This window comes from Euleptes europaea, chromosome 18 (assembly GCF_029931775.1).
Source record: "Euleptes europaea isolate rEulEur1 chromosome 18, rEulEur1.hap1, whole genome shotgun sequence".
Taxonomy (NCBI): domain Eukaryota; kingdom Metazoa; phylum Chordata; class Lepidosauria; order Squamata; family Sphaerodactylidae; genus Euleptes; species Euleptes europaea.
This window is the reverse complement of record NC_079329.1, coordinates 28,723,098-28,742,242: the sequence shown is the minus strand read 5'-3', so window position 1 is coordinate 28,742,242 and position 19,145 is coordinate 28,723,098. Positions and strand designations below refer to the sequence as shown.

At 45.6% G+C, this 19,145-nt stretch overlaps 1 protein-coding gene across 1 annotated transcript in view; it reads right to left on the bottom strand.

Moving 5' to 3' along the window:
• ASIC2 (acid sensing ion channel subunit 2) overlaps positions 1-18,841 on the bottom strand; it is a 543,783-nt gene extending 524,942 nt beyond the window's left edge. Inside the window, exon 1 of the mRNA XM_056863759.1 lies at positions 18,199-18,841. Within this exon, the coding sequence (XP_056719737.1) occupies positions 18,199-18,780 (582 nt within the window). The 5' untranslated portion in view covers positions 18,781-18,841. The remainder of the gene's footprint in view (positions 1-18,198) is intronic.
• Positions 18,842-19,145: the final 304 nt, after the last annotated feature.

Genomic DNA, 19,145 nt, shown 5'->3' with positions numbered 1-19,145 from the left:
GGCAATGGGGAGACCCAATCTGCACCGCACTGGATGAATTTAATCCTTTCTCCAGCAACATTTCTCCACGGCAAATTCCTCCCCATTGCAGGTACACTAAATAGACCTGTATATGTTCCCCTGGTGAACAAAGAGCATCTCTGAGGGGAAAGGCAACTGAGATCTAAAAAAGTGCATGGGGGAAGGAATAAATTCCTCCTTCCTAGAACAGTAAGTGATGCCAGCCTCCAGGCAGGGCCTGGAGATCTCCAGGAATTACAATTGATCTCCAGGCTACACATTTCCTCCAGGAGGAAATGGCTGCTTTGGAGGGTGGACTTCACAGTATTATACCCCACTGAGGTCCCTCCCTGCCCTGAACACCACTCTCTCCATCCACCCCTAATCTCCAGGAATTTCCCACCTCAGAGCTGACATATCAGGCCTCCCTGCAGCTGCTCTTAGCTTTTAAAAAGACCTACTCTGAGGTCTCGCAGGTCCTTTCTAGTTTGTCCCTCAGTGACCACTACCGTAAACAATCCAAAGCTCCTATGCATGCCAAAGGATAAAAGCTGAGAAGGAGAAGAGACTGCTGGACCCAAGAGCGTTGCTATAGTTATCATGAGGTATAAATAAAATAGCCACAACAAAGACTCTTAAAATACGTTTCTTTCTTCCCATGCTTTATCTGGAATATATTCAAAGGCAGCCTGTTAAGCCCTGCTGAAAGGAATCTTGGTCCATCCAGCAAAATTTCTTCACTTCTATGCCCCCCCCAACCCTGAAACACCACCCCTGGTTTAAATTCTGGTTGAAATTTTCTTGCAGGAAATCCCTGTTTATTTAACATCTTTGATCCAGGCAAGATAGGGCATTTGGGTAGGGATGCCAGCCTCCAAGTGGCACCCCAGAATTACAAGTCATCTCCAGACTACAGAGATCTGTTCCCCTGAAGAAAATGGATGCTTTGGAAGGTGGGCTCTGAGGCATTGTACCCCTCTGAGGTCCCTGTCCTCCTCAGGTTCCATCCCTAAATCTCCAGGAGCTTCCCAAACTGGATCTGGCAATGCTACCCCCCCCATCCCTCTCCAGCGGTCGGGGGCAGGGCTGGCAACCCTACACTTGGGCCACTCCCACATGGGTGCAAAAAGGTGCCTGCACTGCAGAAGCAGCAGCGAGGGGTCAGCAAACAAGGATGGTGTCCACGCACCCTGTCTCCATGCCAATCACTGATGTCCCCTCCCCAACCGCCCAACATATCAGTGCAGCCCTGTGGCCCAATAAACATCACCCTTCTTTCCCCACAGGGCTACAGTTAATGCTACACCATATAGCTCTGTCCTCCACTGATATGCTATGGGTGAGATTACACATGCTTACTGCACAATTCCTCCTTTGAATCAATTCAAAGGAGACTTTCTTTTGATCTGATTTAAAGGAGGAAGCACCAGCGGCCCCAGAAGTCACGCATGATGTGGTGTGGAAGCTCCAAAAAATGCATTTGGGGCGGGGGGTAAACCCTGTGTGGAATCAGCCCTGGACAGCATTCCCACATTGTCCAGACACAGGTTGGTTTGTTTCGCTGTCAAGTCACATCTGACATATGGTGGCCCCTGGTGGGGTTTTCAAGGCAAGAGATGTTCAGCGTTGGTTTGCCGTTGCCTGCCTCCACGTCATGACACTGGCATTCCTTGGAGGTCTCCCATCCAAATATTTGCCATGGTCGACCCTGCTTAGCTACTGAGATCTGATGAGATCAGGCGAGCCTGGGCTATCCAGGTCACGGTCATCCATCTTCTAACTCACTTCGGAAATTAATAGACAATCAAAGCATCCACCACTGGTTGCCATTAATCCTGTTCTAGACAAGCCAATGCTTTTACTACTGTGTACATTCCTTCAACCCTATTAGTTCATTAACTGATTTTGAATGCTGCATCCCTCAGCTTCATAATTAAAGGACCAGATCACAACCTGTTCAGTAACAACCCACACACACATTCTGTACATTCTCTTCTGAGTCTTGACAAAACAAAATGTCTTGAATTTTAATACATTAGTAATTGAAAGGGGATCATTCCAAGCAGTCTTGGTGTGAGTTCTGACAGAACTGATTTCCAGAAGTAAAAGCAGCCTAGAACAGGTAATAAACTCCAAAATCTCAAACTGAATTTCTTTTTCCCCCATTTTGTGTGTGTGTGTTAAGTGCCGTCAAGTCGCTTCCGACTCATGGCGACCCTATGAATGAAAGTCCTCCAAAATGTCCTATCTTTGACAGCCTTGCTCAGGTCTTGCAAATTGAGGGCTGTGGCTTCCTTTATTGAGTCCACCCATCTCTTGTTGGGTCTTCCTCTTTTCCTGCTGCTCTCAACTTTTCCTAGCATGATAGTCTTTTCCAGTGACTCTTCTCTTCTCATAATGTGGCCAAAATACGATAGCCTCGGTTTAGTCATTTTAGCTTCTAGGGTCAGTTCAGGCTTGATTTGATCTATAACCCACTGATTTGTTTTTTTGGCAGTCCACGGTATCCGTAACCCTCTCCTCCAACACCACATTTCAAAGGAGTCTACTTTCTTCCTGTCAGCTTTCTTCATTGTCCAGTTTTCACTCCAATACACAGTAATAGGGAATACGATGGCATGAATTAACTCGATCTTGGTGGCCAGTGACACATCCTTACACTTCAGAATCTTTTCTAGTTCCTTCATGGCTGCCCTTCCCAGTCTCAATCTCCTTCTGATTTCTTGGTTGCGGTCTCCCTTTTGGTTGATGTTGGAGCCAAGGAATAAAAAGTCTTCAACAATTTCAATTTCCTCATTGTCAGCCTTACAGTTGTGCAATTCTCCTGCAGTCATTACTTTTGTCTTCTTGATGTTCAGCTATAGTCCTGCTTTGGCACTTTCCCATTTTACTATGTGTCTATTATAAACTGAAGATGGTGGCAGCAGCGGTGATGAGTGACCACTGGGACAGAGACAGTGCGAAAGTCTAATCATGTAAGAAAATCATGGAACTGAACCAATAACACACAACCAAATTTGTTCAGACACCTCCGCACAGTTCAGAGAACAATTAGCTCCCTGATCACGACTGGCAAGCAGGCCTGGTGATCAAGCATGACTAAAGGAGTCACACTATTTGCTCTTGCGAAGCAAACAGATGTCTCAAGCAAGCCAGTCTAACCACTGACCAGAATGAAGGCAGCAGACCTATCTACCTAATACATTTTTTATCCCACCCTTCCTCCAAGGAGTGGCATTCATCTATCCACAGTGCTGCATTATCTCATTAATCCTGACCACAGTCCTGAAGGGAAGTTCAGCATTATTATCAGGGGAGAAACTGAGAGACAGCAACTTACTGCAAGCTACAATTATTACAGCAATAATTAAATCAGGGACTTCCTAGCTGACAGTTCTGAACTGCTATGAGCCTGGGTGATATAGTGGTTAGACTGTTGTACTGAGAACATGGAGATGAATGTGGTGAACTTCTAAAATCTGCAGATCATGCTGCTGTTAAAAGCACAAGAGTGGGGGCTGGTAAAAAGTCTGGTAACCCCAATTCTAGATTCCCCCCCCCCCCCGAAGTCTGGAGAGCTAAGTATCTGCAGTTCCATGCAAGTAGGTAGAAAGTCTCACAGGCTGTTTAACTTTTTGTTTGAGAAGGAGCCACGAGAACTACAAACCCAAGCATGTCGATGGTATCTGCAAATACAATTCATTTGACAATTGGCCAGGGCAGATGTACCCTAAGTGGCTATTAACTAACAGCAAATGCTGATGGAGCATTTGTGCTATTCCCATAAGCAAGAAATGTATTTGGGCCTGTTGAGCCAACCACGATAGATTGCAATTCAATAAACATGAGCATATTTTACAGTTTGCCACAAGTATATAGACGCTGCATTTCCGCTGCAGTTTTATACAGAGGCTGGGCAAAGAAGGCAAAAAAGAATGTGTGAAATTAAATGAACAGAGGACTGCCATGCGCGAGTTCCTATTTCTAGTCGTTCAATGGGGTCTGCACAGGAGGATACCCTGGTTGATGTTGTCCCAAATGCTCAGTGCAGCCACCGGGACCATAGTTGGGCTGGAGACCTTTTAAACCTCTTACACTTAGAAAAAAGTACTTTCTGAACCTGATATAGGGACCAGATAGGGCTCCATTAAATTACTTTGTTAACATGGTTAGTATACAATCTGTTTAGTTATTGCCTTATTGTTCCAGGTAATGTTATGGTGAGGTTAGAGTTCTGGCTGGCTAGCTGAAAATAATGGTTGGTTACTGAATTCCACCACAATTTGTGGCCATCCCCTCTTCTGCCGTTGATCACGATTGTCTTGCCTTCATAAGAATCTCGGGGAGATCAGAGCTAAGAAACTGTCAGTGGTGTTCTAAGCAGAGTTACACTGTGGTGTGTTTGTTTACATGCTGAGAAGAAGGGAGCTGTTGCTGCCTGTATATTCTGGGTCAATCCTGACTGTGGGTGTGGGAGAAAATTGGAGGTGGCTCAGGAGTGGAGCTGGGCCTGATGAATATTTGATGGACTCTATTCCTGGCAGCAGCGCCTCCTTGAAGGTGTTGAATTGGCAGGCAGGTGCCTCTTGTGTGTGAACTCCGAGGTAGGGATTATCTTCTTCAAAGATGCTTCAAGCACCAGTGAGGGGGGACACAGCATAGTCATGGCCTGTTGAATTTGTAAAGATTTTATAAACATTAATTTTTGTTGTTCAATTAAATTCTTCCTCTAGTCTAGTATCATATAAGCATGTAGCTGGTATGGTGAACCTGCAACTGCAAACGGTTACCACCCTCCTGAGTCTGCTGAGGGTTAGTGGGTTTAGAAGGGGGTTAAGCTCTGTTTAGAATGACACAATCAGAGGAGCTACGAATCAGGAAATCCCCTCCTTCCAGTTCAAATCTTGCCTTAGGCAAGTCATTACATTTCTCAGCCTTCCTCCTCCCAATTTGCATTGTGAGATAATAACACTGGCATACTTCGCAGGTTATTGTAAAATTTACAGTGAGAGAATAAGACAACCACTTCAAGCATTTTTAAAATGCTACAAATCAAAAATTATATGCACAACAATGCCTAGTGATTCATTACACTAATTTGTTGTAGTAGTACTTGTGGTGGTTTTCAGCCTTTTTAAAGCCCTGGGACCAACCTTTAGCTAAAGCCTGAAACATGGGGTCTTGCTTTTAACTTTTCAGTGATATTCATTAGACTTCTCTTTTTCTTTTTCATCTACTCTCCTCATTTGTTTGCTCCTTCATCTTTTTTTTTTTTAAACACTTTTTTGTAGTGGTGGTTGTACTACCAGTGTGAAATGCTGAACCACAGCACAACCTATTTCTGGAGACCACAGCGTCTCTGTTAGACTAATTAGTAATGTCATACAGAGCTGTTTCTCATATTCAAATCCTGACAACTACAAGGTGTTTCTGAGCAGGCTTATCATAAAACCACCATGGACACCCCTGAAAAAATGGGTGGAGATCCCTCTGGATTTCCCTCCTCACATTCAGAAGAACATACCAAAGTGCTCAACTGGAACAGCTGTACTGCTTCTGTGTCCCTACGTGACCTTGCCTTTGGAATATCATACCCCTAGTTCCTCATCTCTCTTTGTCTAGCTGTGGCTCAGTGGAAGAACATCTGCTTGGTATGCAGAAAGTCCCAGGTTCAATCTCTGGCATCTGCAGCTAAAAAGATCAGGCAGTAGGTGAAGTGAGAGACATGTGCGCATTAAATGCCTGCCTATACTGGGCACCATTTTCCATATGTCAGACCCCTCCCCAAGCTGCCATTTTTCCTACTGTGCTACTTAGGGTTGCCAAGTGCCAGGTGGTAGCGGGCAAGCCCCCGCCAATCCACCTGGCTGCCCGCTGACCAGCTGAGGGTCGGCGGGCAATCTGTGCAGGCAGGGACAGGTCACTTCCGGCTCACATCCCGAAGTGCTGCATTGCAAAGAGCCAGTTTCCACTCAAACTCCCAGTTTGAGTGTTAAAGGCCTGTTGCAATGCAGCACTTCCGGGTGTAAAACACATCACAAGGGGCCATTTGAGAGGAAAACGGCCCTTTGTGGTGCATTTTACACCCAGAAGTGCCGCATTGCAACAGGCCTTTACCACTCAAACTGGGAGTTTGAGTGGAAACCGGCCCTTTGCAATGCAGCACTTCCGGGAGAGCGCGACCCCCACCTCCACTCCAAAAACCTCCCGCCGAAGAAGAAGAGGGACCTGGTAAGCCTAGTTCTACTGGAGGGCTTTTTTCAGGCTATACTGTTATAACGCTATAGCAATATATAGGGTTGCCAGGTCCTTCTTTGTCACCGGCAGGAGGTTTTTGGGGCGGAGCCTGAGATGGGTGGGCTTTGGGGAGGGGAGGTACCTGCAGGTTGGCAGCCCTATGGATAAACCATACCATAGTATTATACATAAACCATATGTATAATATCTGATATAAGGTTCCAGTACAGGATACATTACTGGAACCTTATATCAGATATTATACATAAGTTGCTTCTTTTATCCCTATGGGAGATTGGAAATAATTTGAATTTTTGGATATGGAATTATGCATATTGATTGACTCCGATTAAAAACGGGACTGAAGAGGAAAGGAAACGATCGTCTCCCTTGCTGCTCTTCTATGAAGACTTCTCTTCCACCTAATTCCGCAATGGATTTTTGATGCTGGTGCCTTTACGGGACTATTTGGATATTGCTGTATATATTTTTTGTTTGTTTAAGTTGTAGTCACTTCATGCACTTAATGCACTTTGTTACTTATCCTAGTGCTGTTTATATTTAATTTCAGCCTTCCTGTATTACCTGGAGGTTGGCAACCCTACATTGCCCCCCCACAAGTAAAAATGTAAGAGGAAAGAAACAGTTCCATTGCACGCCAATAACTACAAAAGGGCAAATACGCTATGCTCCCTCTCAAAAAAATTAAGTCTCGAGTCTAGAACATTTCCTTAACCAAGGAAATATGCAACCACTTTCTTCTACCGTCTTTCGTAGCAAGGGATGAGTGATGTAAGATTGCCAACTCTGCATTGGGAAATTCCTGGAGATTTGGGGGTGGAGTATGGGGACAGCAGGGTACAATGCCATAGAGTCCATCCTCCAAAGCAGCCATTTTCTCCAGGGGAACTGACTTCTGTAGTCTGGAGATCAGTTGTAATTCTGGGAGATCTTCAGGCCCCACCTGGAGACTGGCAACCCTATCAGAGGAAATGCAAACTGAAAAACATGTTTAGTTTTAGTTGAGTTGAGTTGAGTTGAGTTAGCGAAGCTCTTTCAGACTGAACTCACTCTTATATGCCCTGATCCAGAAACCTTGGTCTTCTTCTTTCTATCTTGTTTGTTTCCTCAGTGTTATCAGGGACAAGTTGGGGCACTGGGTAAAAAACCTGAACGAGATCGAGACCTTCCCTTTCAGTAGCAGTGGGAAACTGGCCTTTGGAATGGGTCTGGGAACACAAGAAGGGGTCTTATTGTGGAGAAGTCTTATGCAGCCTGGAATCAGTTTACGATCATTAATTGCAAGCCACTGTGCTGCCAGGTTGCCTGTGTGAAAGCACGTGTGCTTCTGTGCTAGGGTTAACAAACTTCCAGGTAACAGCTGGAGATCTCCTGCTATTACAACTGATCTCCAGCCGATAGAGATCAGATCACCTGGAGAAAAATGGCCGCTTTGGCAAGTGGACTCTATGGCATTGAAGTCCCTCCCCTCCCCAAACCCCACCCTCCTCAGGCTCTGCCCCAAAAACCTCCCGCCAGTGGCGAAGAAGGACCTGGCAACCCTATTCCGAGCATGTGCAGAGTATCTTTTTATTCACCAATGAATAACCACTGTTAAGTCAAGCCCCTCTTCACCTCCCGCAAAGTCAGGAGCAGAGTCAAAACAGCTAAAGAGGGCATAATCTTCAGGAAAGGCTTAAGCCCCTGAACCTCTCACTAACGAAAAACAGAAAATATTTTGGGTGGGAACTAAGTAAAGTAGAGACAAGGATAATCATCCCTGTTCTCAATGTCAGGACTACAAACAGAGAGAGAAAGTATACAGAGTGCCTTTCCCCACACTACTGGGTAAATTAATGCCTATTCACACCAACTTTGTATTAGGAGGTGAATTTCTTGGCTGGCTTTCTAGGCAAGAGTTAACTCTGTGAATCTCCTGTTTCAGAAATTAAAGCAGTGCTCAAAAGCAGCCCCCCACTTTCAAATCCTAGTCACATATAGTATTCAAGCTCTGCCTTGCAATATCTATTTGAAGAACAATATAGATTTACACATTAAAAAGGATTCATGGTTATCCCTGGATAACTGTTGGTCTGTTACACATTTATGAACATAAGCCTCATAAAACCTCCCAAACCAAGTCTTTACATATTAGGCCTTAAATTTCTATTGATTCTAGTTGAGCCTATATGTTCCTTCCTGAAGCTTTTCTGTTTTTTTTTCAACTTTGTATTAATTTGTATTAATTTATTTTGCCTGTCACGGTATTTCTATCCCATTTCCCATTCTTACAATTCCCCCCCAAAAAAGTTGTATTCATTGTGATCTCATAGCACTTCTATGCAAGGGCTAATCCTTTTTAACAAAAAAACACTGGCTAAATAGGAAATTGTTCCCATCAAAATCTTACCACATTTTACCGACTGAATAAGGTATAAATGGAAGAGATGGTCCAGACCACATTAACCTCTGGCCTCACTGTCCTCCCTCTTTCCCCATTAACTGAAAACCCAAGATCTTCTCGAATTTCTTCTGAGAAGAAATGCAGAATGATGTATTATTATTCTACATTATTGTTTTTCCTCCCACTATTTAGAGGCCTCTCAGTTACCTATCGGAGAGATGGATGAAAAACTAAGACTGCCCTTAATGAGGTTGTGGTTTTATGTTTGTGAAGTGCAAAAATGATTTGGTCAGATAATGGAAGGATGGCTAGGCATAATCCTTCACAGAGTCTTTGCCAGAAGCCATCCTACAAGTCACAGCCTTGGCACTTTAAAACCCAATTCCGTTAAAATTAATAAATGAAGTGATTTCAGGCATATGGGACTGACATTTTGGGTTTTGCTGTTTCCAGTCAAATTACAGAGCCTCTCCCCAGCCCTCACCACAACATTTCTGGCGATGGGCCTTCCATAGTGAAAATGACAGACAGTGCGTCCGAACCAAATGAAAATCGTTTGCCCGGCACCTCGGAATGACAGCTGGTAGCACTATGTTAGACCAACTGTCTGACTTAGCATGAAGTATATGGTATGACAGTATTATTGCAAAAATGACGTAACAAAATAAGAGAATATATTAAATACAAAATACATGTCGTATTTTGGTCACGTCATGAGACGACAAGAGTCACTGGAAAAGACAGTCATGCTAGGAAAGGTTGAAGGCAGCAGGAAAAGAGGAAGACCCAACAAGAGATGGATGGACTCAATAAAGGAAGCCACGGCCTTCAGTTTGCAGGATCTGAGCAGGGCTGTCGAAGATAGGACATTTTGGAGGACTTTCATTCATAAGGTCGCCATGAGTCGGAAGCGACTTGACGGCACTTAACACACACATTAAATACACCACCACTCCAGGCCTAAGGTCTGACAGCATGGAAGGTTTTCACAGCCTGCCTAGTGCTCAGAAACGGCCTAACAGACCACCTTGGGCCAATGGTTCCATAATTGTGGGGCTACTACGAAGAAGGATCTGCTATGTACCAATTCCAGCTTCCACATCATGGGAGGGGGGGAGGAGATACAGCATGAGGGGTTAACCTCTTCTGTGTACACCAATCTTTTCCTATAAATTGAACTTAAATTAGGTTATGTTTTTTAGCTCAGCTCTCCTTTTTCTATGAGATGCATTGACTCAATAAAGGAAGCCATGGCCCTCAATTTGCAAGTCCTGAGCAAGGCTGTTAACGATAGGACTTTTTGGAAGCCGTTAGTTCATAGGGTCACTATATGTCGGACATGACTTGATGGCATTTAACACACACACACACACACTCTTTCTTTCTATATCTGCCCCCCACTGTACAGGATAATGAGAGAATCTACCTTCCCTTTTTGCAATAATACTGTCATATCATATATTGATGGCATTCTATAATTGGTAATCTATATTTTTTAAACGTTTAGCACACCTTTTTCTGTTGAGTGACCCCACACACACACACAAAATCAGAAAAAGCAGGAAGTCCCCCCCGCCCAGGCCCTGCATAAATCAACAGCCAGAGAACTGAGAAAACGACTCATGAAAGTTTATGCTAGAATACAATATGTTATCCCTTAAGGTGCCGGGGGACTCCTGTTTTATTGTTCTTTAGACACCACCTCATTGTAGAATGGATTGTCCCAGGTTAGGGCAGCTCATGCAACTTTTTAAAAGGCTGAGATAGAATTGCGAAAGGGGGCATCCATCAAGAGCTGCTAGCTGCGATAGCCAAATGGAAACTCTGATCATAGGCAGATGTTGGGGACAGGCATCAAGCTCAAGCCACCACCTTCAGTAGGGTTGCCAGGTCTCTCTTCGCCACCGGCGGGAGGTTTTTTGGGCGGAGCCTGAGAAGGGTGAGGTTTGGGGAGAGAAGAGACTTCAATGCCTGGAGGTTGGCAACCCTAACCTTCAGGCCCAGGATGTGTGAGTTTCCGAGAGGCATCTGTCTGGCTAATGTTGGAAACAATGCTGGATTAGATGGACCTTTGTTTGACCCAGCCAAGGATGGTTCTAGGTATTTTGTAACCACAAGAAACATATATCCTCTCCTGCTGCAGGGGATGCTTGGCTTATACCCAGCTCATGGCAACACGGGCCCTGGTTGTGATGCCACTCAGATCCCACACTGCCATTGGGCAGGAGCAGAAACCTGGTGGGTGCTTCAGTGCCCTCCAGACTGCCCTCTCCCACGGCTGACATATGGCTTCAACAAACCTTATAAAAATGGACAAACTTTATAAAAATGTGTCAACCTAGAAGCCACACACACACATGATAAAAAAAGGGGATGGTGTGGGTATAAATCTAAAAAAGCTAACTAACTGATGTTTGGAAAGGAGTCATTGAGGCTTTGAATGGCATGGAGGGATATAAGATCTATTAAGCCTCTATTAAAGGGACAAGATGTATTTCTCCAGATTTTCAGGACTGCTTCCCATCAGCTTTTTGCTTTTGCATTTATAGCAAACTAACACTGCAGTTTCCACAGAAAGTATGTATGGTGGTTAATATGTGATTCCTAAGCGCTCCTCCCAAACCAGTTCCACTGCGGTGGTTTTCAAAATGTTCAGCCCTGGTGGGTGTGCTTCCAGGCACAGATTTAGAGATTGCAGGAGAAACCTTCTTTCCCCTTCTAGATGGATTGGGTGACTGATATGGTTGTGTAGGACACTAGCAAAGAAGGACAATCACAGATTCTGTTTCTATTATTTTCCTCTTTCAAAATCCAAGGGGCTTCCAAATAGACTCACAGCAATAAATTCACCACCATAGAGTTGCCGGGTCCTCCTTGGCCACTGGTGGGGGATGGGGTGGGGAAGGGTTGCCAGATCCAGATTGGGAAACTCCTGGAGACTGCGGGATGGAGCCTGGGGAGGTCATGGACCTCAGTGGGGTACAATCCCATAGAGTCCACCCTCCAAAGCAGCCATTTTCTCCAGGGGAACTGATCTCTGTAGTCTGGAGATGAGCTGTAATTCTGGGGGGATCCCCAGGTCCCTCCTGTAGGCTGGCATCCCTACATCACCTTGTCTATCTCACCAATGCCCAGCTCCTGCCCCTGGATACAATTGCTTGGGGCTTTTCTAGCTTCTTCATCCCCAAATGTGCCCCACTACCTCTCAGTGTTTCCTCTTGCAGGACAGTCTTGAAAGCTTTGATTCCATGGCAATAGCACTATACTCACTTGAGAGGGCAATTCTTGTCCAGGGAGTATTTCACGTTTGGAAACTTGGTTTTAAGGTTATGATTTCAAAAAGCCCTTTCTCGTGGGAATCTGCCATGATTCAGTCACTGATTTCAAACCTCCTTCATTTAAATCAATCAACTTGTGATCCAGTATCGTGTTGCTATCTGAGTGTAGGACTAGGACCTGGAGACTCGGGTTCTAATCTCTTCTGCTCAGCCATGAAATCCTTTGGGAGATACAATTACCAACCTCAACGTGGGTCTAGGAGTTCTCCTGAAATTACAACTGGTCTCCAGACAACAGAGATCAATTCCCCTGGAGAAAATGGCAGCTTCGGAAGGCTGAGCCCATATCATCACTGAGCCAGTCACTTTCAGTTTAACCTACCTCACAGGGTTACTGTGGGGATAAAAAAGGAGAGGAAATCTATATATGCTGCCCTGAACGCCTTGGAGGAATTGGTATAAAGGTGTAATACATAAACTGGATGCAAACCATATCTGTTTGGTCTGATCTCCAAGGGTAAGATGGGATTTTGCTTGGAGTGGGAGATGGGTTTTTGCTTATCGTAAAGTGTGCCCAGATAAGCACATATTTCTGCTGATCTCTCAGAAGTTCTTTTTAAATTTAACATTCTACAGCAAAAACAAAATCTGTGCTTCTAACAACACTCTTCAACACCTTGTCATATTCAAAATTGGTGTGAATAGGAAAGTTTTCCCATGCTTGCAATTGCCTGCTTCCAGGATCTCCAAAGCTCACTCAACGATTGTGAATACTGAGCCAAGACAGTTGTATTTGTGCCTATATTTGCAGCCCACAGTCGGGGCCCTGTTTGTTCCGTCCTTCCTTTCAGACAGAAAACATCCTTTTACTTTCCATTGCAACTATGAATTCTGGGCCAAGATCCAGCAGCACTTCCCAGAGGCCTGGATCCAGGTGGCATTGCAGACTTAAGGGAAAGAAGAAGAAAGATCTGACCACTGGCCAAGGAGGACCCAAGTAGACAGAGCAAGCCTAGGGTTGCAAGCTCCAGTTAGGGAAATTCTTGGAGATATGGAGGTGGAACCTGGGGGAGGTGGGGGTTTGGGGAGAGGAGGGACATTAGCAGGGCATAAGGCCACTCCAAAACAAACATTTTCTGCAAGAGAACTGATCTCTGTAGTCTGGAGATCAATTGTTATTCTGGAAGATCTACACACCCTACCTGGAGGTTGGCAACCCTAAGCAGGCCTTAGGGAAGATACAGATTTGAAGATGGGTCAGAATCAGGGAAAGAGAGGGCCAGACATGTACTCAAAACAGGAGCTGCCCAACTAATTGCCTGGCAGTATTTTATTTATATATTACACCTTAATCCCATTTTTCTCTAAGCAGCTCAGGGCAGTGAAAATGGCCCTGCCTTCTTCCATCTTAATTTCCCAACAACCCTGGTTAATGAAGAGAGAATGAAGGTCACTCAAGTTTTCATGGCGCAAGCGGGGAGATTTGAACCTGGGACTCCTTCCGCCTAGACCAGTACTCTGACTACTACACCGTACTGTCTCCCAGTAGCCACTTCTCTCTTCCTTTCCTAGGCACTGCAAGGAAGCCAGAACCAAAAGCCCCTTTGTTCCTGCTCCCCAGCCGAAAGGACACTCAAGTATGCCTATTCATTTGTGCACATTCATCCCGTTACCCTGGTTTCCTTCCCTTGTCATTCCCCCCTGCCCCCATTGTCTGTGAGCGTTTTGGGGAAGGGACTCGTCTTTTGCTAATACAACATACGTACAGCATACGACAATATTTAATAATTATTACAATATTTATTTACTTAGAAAATTGGCATGCTGCCTCTCCAGAGGGCATCTGCTGGAGGCAACCAGCAACTAAAACAATACAACAAAACCAAACAAAACGTCAGAAACAGGACAGGGCATCAACACAGCACAAAACAAACATAAAACTGGTGTAAAACAATGCTCCTAAAATAGTCCTCAGGACTGTAATTTTGAACCTTACAAGGGGGTAGAACTATGCATTTTTTTTAATGTTAAATATTGTTTAACCGATGGTTTTCCCTTTCCCTTTTCTTTTCCCCTGTATCCTTATTTAATACTGAAAACTAATAAAAATATTTATAAAAATAAATAAAAATAAAATAAAATCGTCCTCAGGCTAGAACCCACCCTAAAAACAGCTTGAAAAACAGAATCACTTATTTAAAAGCCAGGGTAACGACAAATGTTGTGGTCAGGCACTGAAAGGAAAATAGGCACCAGGTGAACTTGGGGGGGGGGGGTCATACCAAAAGCACCACCGCTGAAAACCCCCCGCTCCAACTTCACTTCCGCAAAACACAGCCTTGCAAACAAGTCAGCACTAAGTTACTAGCCTACAGATGTTTTACCAAGCAACTCTATCCAAACTTAAAGTTATTTGCAGAAAACTTAAAGTTATTGGCAGAAACCCGGGTTCTAGAAAATCTTCCCAGACCCTGCTCCCGTTGCCACAGGTTGGTGTTGTGGTTCATGGGTTCGACTAGGATTTGGTAGGTTGAAATCTCCACTCAGCCACAAGGTTCACTGGGTGGCCTTGGGCCAGTCACTCACTCTCAGCCTAACCTACCTCATAGGTCTGTTGTAAGGGCAACATGAAGGAGGGTGGGTAGGGCTGCCAACCTCCAGTTGGTGGCTGGAGATCTCCTGGGATTACATCTGATCTCCAGGTGACAGAGATCAGCTCACCTGGAGAAAATGGCTGCTTTGGAAGGTGGGCTCTATGGCATTAAACCCCATTGAAGTCTCTCCTTTCCCCAAACCCTACCGTCTTCAGGCTGCACCCCCAAAATATCCAGGAGTTTCCAAACACAGAGCTGGCAACCCTAAGGCTGGGCCATGTATGCCACCCTGAGATCATCAGGAAAGGGTGGGTTAAGCATGTAACAAATCAATAATGCTGTACGTGATAATTCTCCCCAATTTTCTCACCCTCACTCACAATTTGACACTCCAAAATGATTTTTTTTCCAATTTGGGGGGTGCGGTAGGGTTGCCAACCTCCAGGTACTAGCTGGCGATCCCCTGCTATTACAACTGATCTCCAGCCAATAAGAGATCGGTTCACCTGGAGAAACTGGCCGCTTTGGCAATTGGACTCTATGGCATTGAAGTCCCTCCCCAAACCCCGCCCTCCTCAGACTCCGCCCAAAAAACTTCCCACCGGTGGTGAAGAGGGACCTGGCAACCCTAAGGTGGGGTGGATTTTTATGTGTGTCTCTGTAAGCATCTTTGGAGAGGCAAGCTCCGACAAAAATTATTTATGTATTTACTTCATTTATACCCCCTCCTTTCTTCTCAGTGAGGACCGAAAGCCACTTATGTTGATCTCCTTCTCCTGCATTTTATCCTCCCAACTGCGATGCACATGGCGGTCCCTCCAGGTTGCCAGCAAGGGCTCCCAAATTCTTCTGTGCCCCCATGAAGAGCAGTTTCTTCCCACATCCAAAGCATCAGTCGCCATCACTAGTGTCCAACTTTTCCTGTCACTTCCAAAACTCTTGCCTTGGCAGCAGTTTTTCTACCAGCCAATAGACCAAAAGAAACAAAAAGCATTCGAGAAGTTTAACGTCGATTCCCCTTCCCCAACATAGTACGGTGACATAGCATCAGTGATAGCCGTGAGCCAGCATTTTAGAGAACCTAAGAGACTAGGATGCCAACCAAAAGGTCCCCAGTTTGAATTGCACATTTACCACAAACTGGATAAATGTCAGACATTCGAGAGGCAGTGGATGCAGAGTGGTTAGGGCACTGAGCTAGGCTATTTTATGTTTTATTTATTTCACTTCATTTATACCACTTTTCCCCCACTGGGGACCCAAAGCAGTTTACGACATTTTATTTCTCTTCCATTTTATCCTCACAGCATCCCTGTGAGGTAGGTTAGGCTATGACTAGGCCAAGGCCACCCAGGAAGCTCCCCTGGCAGAACAGGGATTTAAACCCATGTTTCCCAAATCCAACACTGACCACTAAGCCACAGGGAGTCTGGTTAAATTCCCACACAGCTATGAAGCTCTCTGGGTAATCAGGGGGACAGGCAAAATTCTCTCAACCTGTCCTACCTCACAGAGTTGTTGTGAGATGAAGTGGGAAAGGAAGAACCATGCCGGCTGACCTGAGTACCTGGATGGAAGGCTGGGATTAAAATGTACTATGTAGATGTAGGTATGTATGTACTATGTATATAGGTGACCTGAGGCAATTCATTCCTCTCCCCCACCCTCTCCAGTATGAGGAATAATAATATAGACTTATCTTGAAGGGATGCTGTAAGAATTCCAAACAAATAAGACACATAAAGTGCTTTGAACACTTGAAAACACCACAGATGTGCTAAATATATCATATTAATATTCATAAATGAATTCCTTACAGACCAGATTGCGTGCTTCTCTGTAATGACTCAAATAAGTCAGACTTCCAAAACTTTCTCCTACCTCCATGGTTGTTTAAAGTAGGGAGGACAATCCTGAATGTGAAGAAAAATCTTATAACAGACAAAATAAAATAAAATAAAATAAAATAAATGTCTGGGTTGCAGAGAACTCCACAAACCCATCTCTGGCTCCCAGCCTGCTGGATGCAGTGAAAAAGAATCCTATATGACCTGGCATAGGGAGGATAATACTGGAGAAGTAAACTCCCTGTCTACTGGCTTGGAACCAGACAGCAAAGTAAATTCCACACACCCCACAGGAGAAAAGGTAAATAGACCCTTCAGACACCTCCTTCTACCTCAAGTGTGTTGGTGTGGGTGTGGGTGTGGGTGTGCAGTACTTATTCAGCTCTCCCTGGTTTCAAGTTGCTAGGCCTCAATGAGGACTTCACCTCTCAGCATAAACAGGATTCCTTTGCACGGTTATCAACAGGCTACAAGAAAGAAACATGCTTGTTGAGTAACTAGCAACCCAGGCACTCGATTTCTGTTTCTTAAGATTTTTTGTTGTTGTTGCATTAAAGTCTGCAAGCATTGCTTCAGATGTGGGGCAAAAGCTACCCTTGGCAGGAACCAGCGCCTTTCTGTATGACCTGTCATTCCGCCCCCTGCTAACAGGCTCAGTTGGCCAATAAAGTTGCCTTCTTCTGGCCATGCCCTGCTTCTATGGGGGTGGGGTGTTCCTACAACTGCCTGATATTCAGCAATCAAGGTGGTGTGGCTTTTCCATACCTGCTTAGCACTCATGTCAGGGAAAACCTCACCTGCCACATTTCTCTAGCTCAGGATATTGCTAAAAGCCTAGGAACAAATCCAGGAAAACTGAAGCCTCTCTAGAGAACGGTGGGGGAGGGTTATAGTATTGAAGATGGCATACTACAGAGTCTCATGCAACCCTCCAGGTCTGTCTACAATCATTATCAACTTATTTTTCTGACTGTAGTCCTGCACCTTTAAGAGCCACTGGAAACGGAGAAATGAAGCAAGAAGCAAGTCACTTTGTACACTTGAATTGCCGATAGGAAGCTTCACCTGTGAGTCTCTGGTTAATATCCAAAGCATACAGTCAAGGCCAAAGGGGTGAATTCACACACACATACACAGCCATATATTTGCATAATTTGGGTTTTGGCTACTTGATTACACAATGTCTGACTATCGCTGCATGTGTAAACCAGCTCCTCTTGAAAAGCATGGTGACTGAGGAGGGAATGCAAATGACCTATCCGTGGTGGCTCATTCACACACGCAAGCCAGCACATGGCGCTACACTCATCAAGGGACTCATGTGTGGACCAGAAAGGAGAGGGCAACCCTGCTACTCACATCTGGCTGCCTCCCACACCACCACCACAGAAAACAAACCATGTCAGACCACTAGAAGAGCACATTTCACGCCTTGCCACGCTGGCCAAAGAGCTCTGTGGTTCTTCTAGGAAGCACATCGGTCAGAAAGACCTAAAATGTAAGGGCAAACCTTTGGACACCATTTTGCTTACAGGAACTACCCAGGGGCCACAGGTCCCCTACCGCTTCCCAGAAAACTACAGCACAAAGCCTTTTGTCCTGTACCATACTTCCAAGAGCCACCAACCATTGGAACAAGTATAGACCTTAGACATGGTGGGCTTCACTCCCTTTGCTTGGAGCAACATCCACAACCTCACACGCAAAGCTTTCTGCCACAGGGTTACCGACCAAATATGCTTCGGTTCAAGACAATGCCTCGCCAAGATGCCCATTGGAGCTTATCACAAAGAAACCCAACCACGAGGTGACAAAATCAATCTCCCACTTGTACTCACGGTTGTGAAGTTCTTGTGGCTGCACTCGTGTCCCCGAAACTTGCAGTACATCAGCATTTCCTTCATGTCGTGGCCCACGCGCCCCAGGAACTCGCTCATGCTGAACACTTTGGCTCGGTGATGCTGGAAGTTGGCCTTCTCTCGTAGGATGGCCAGAACCGTTGGGTCGGCAAGGTGGGGCTGGAGAACTTGCAGGTTGACGTCCAGCAAGGCCAGAAGGTCGCCGGCATGGTACAAGTCGTTGGTGGTGAGGTGGGAGAAGCGGAACCCGTTCAGGTTGCAGATGGTGACAGACGGGAAGACCAGGCTGTTGGCCACGACCTCATCCACCTTGGTGACATGCTGGTAGGAGAAGTAGTAGACCACCCTCTCTGAGCTTTCCACCAAGAGGAGGCCCAGGGAACCCACAAACGCCAGAGCCCACAGGGCCCGCCGCACCGTCATGGGTCCATAGACAAAGATGTGGCGGATTCCATGGAGGGTCGAGGTGTTGGCGAAGATCTGCAGGCTGGAGGGCTGGAGACTGCCCAGGCTTCCCTCACTGGTGCTCTCCTTCAAATCCATGGAGAAAGACTTGGTCATCAAGGTGTCACTTCCCTCCTCTGCCCGCAGCTAGCTGCTCGCGTGCTCCTGCCTGTGCTCATGGGGTGACAGAGGCAACGGAGGCAGCCAGCCAAGAGGGCAGCTGTGCATTTAAGGTGGCAGTGGTAGTGGGGAAGTGTCTCTTGCCTGTTCCCCCAGCAGCCTGGCAGGGGCAGTGGGGGGGATGTAAAATGTTTATTTAAAATCCATTTCAACTCCAGCGTTTGATTTCCTCGCTGCGATAAGGAGGGCTGGTTTTATTTAGGGAGACACCAAGGTGATGTGGAAGAGATGTGGGTGGGAAGGCATGGCTCAGCCAATGGCAAGAAAGCCCTCCCCCTGCCTTCACACACACACACATATAC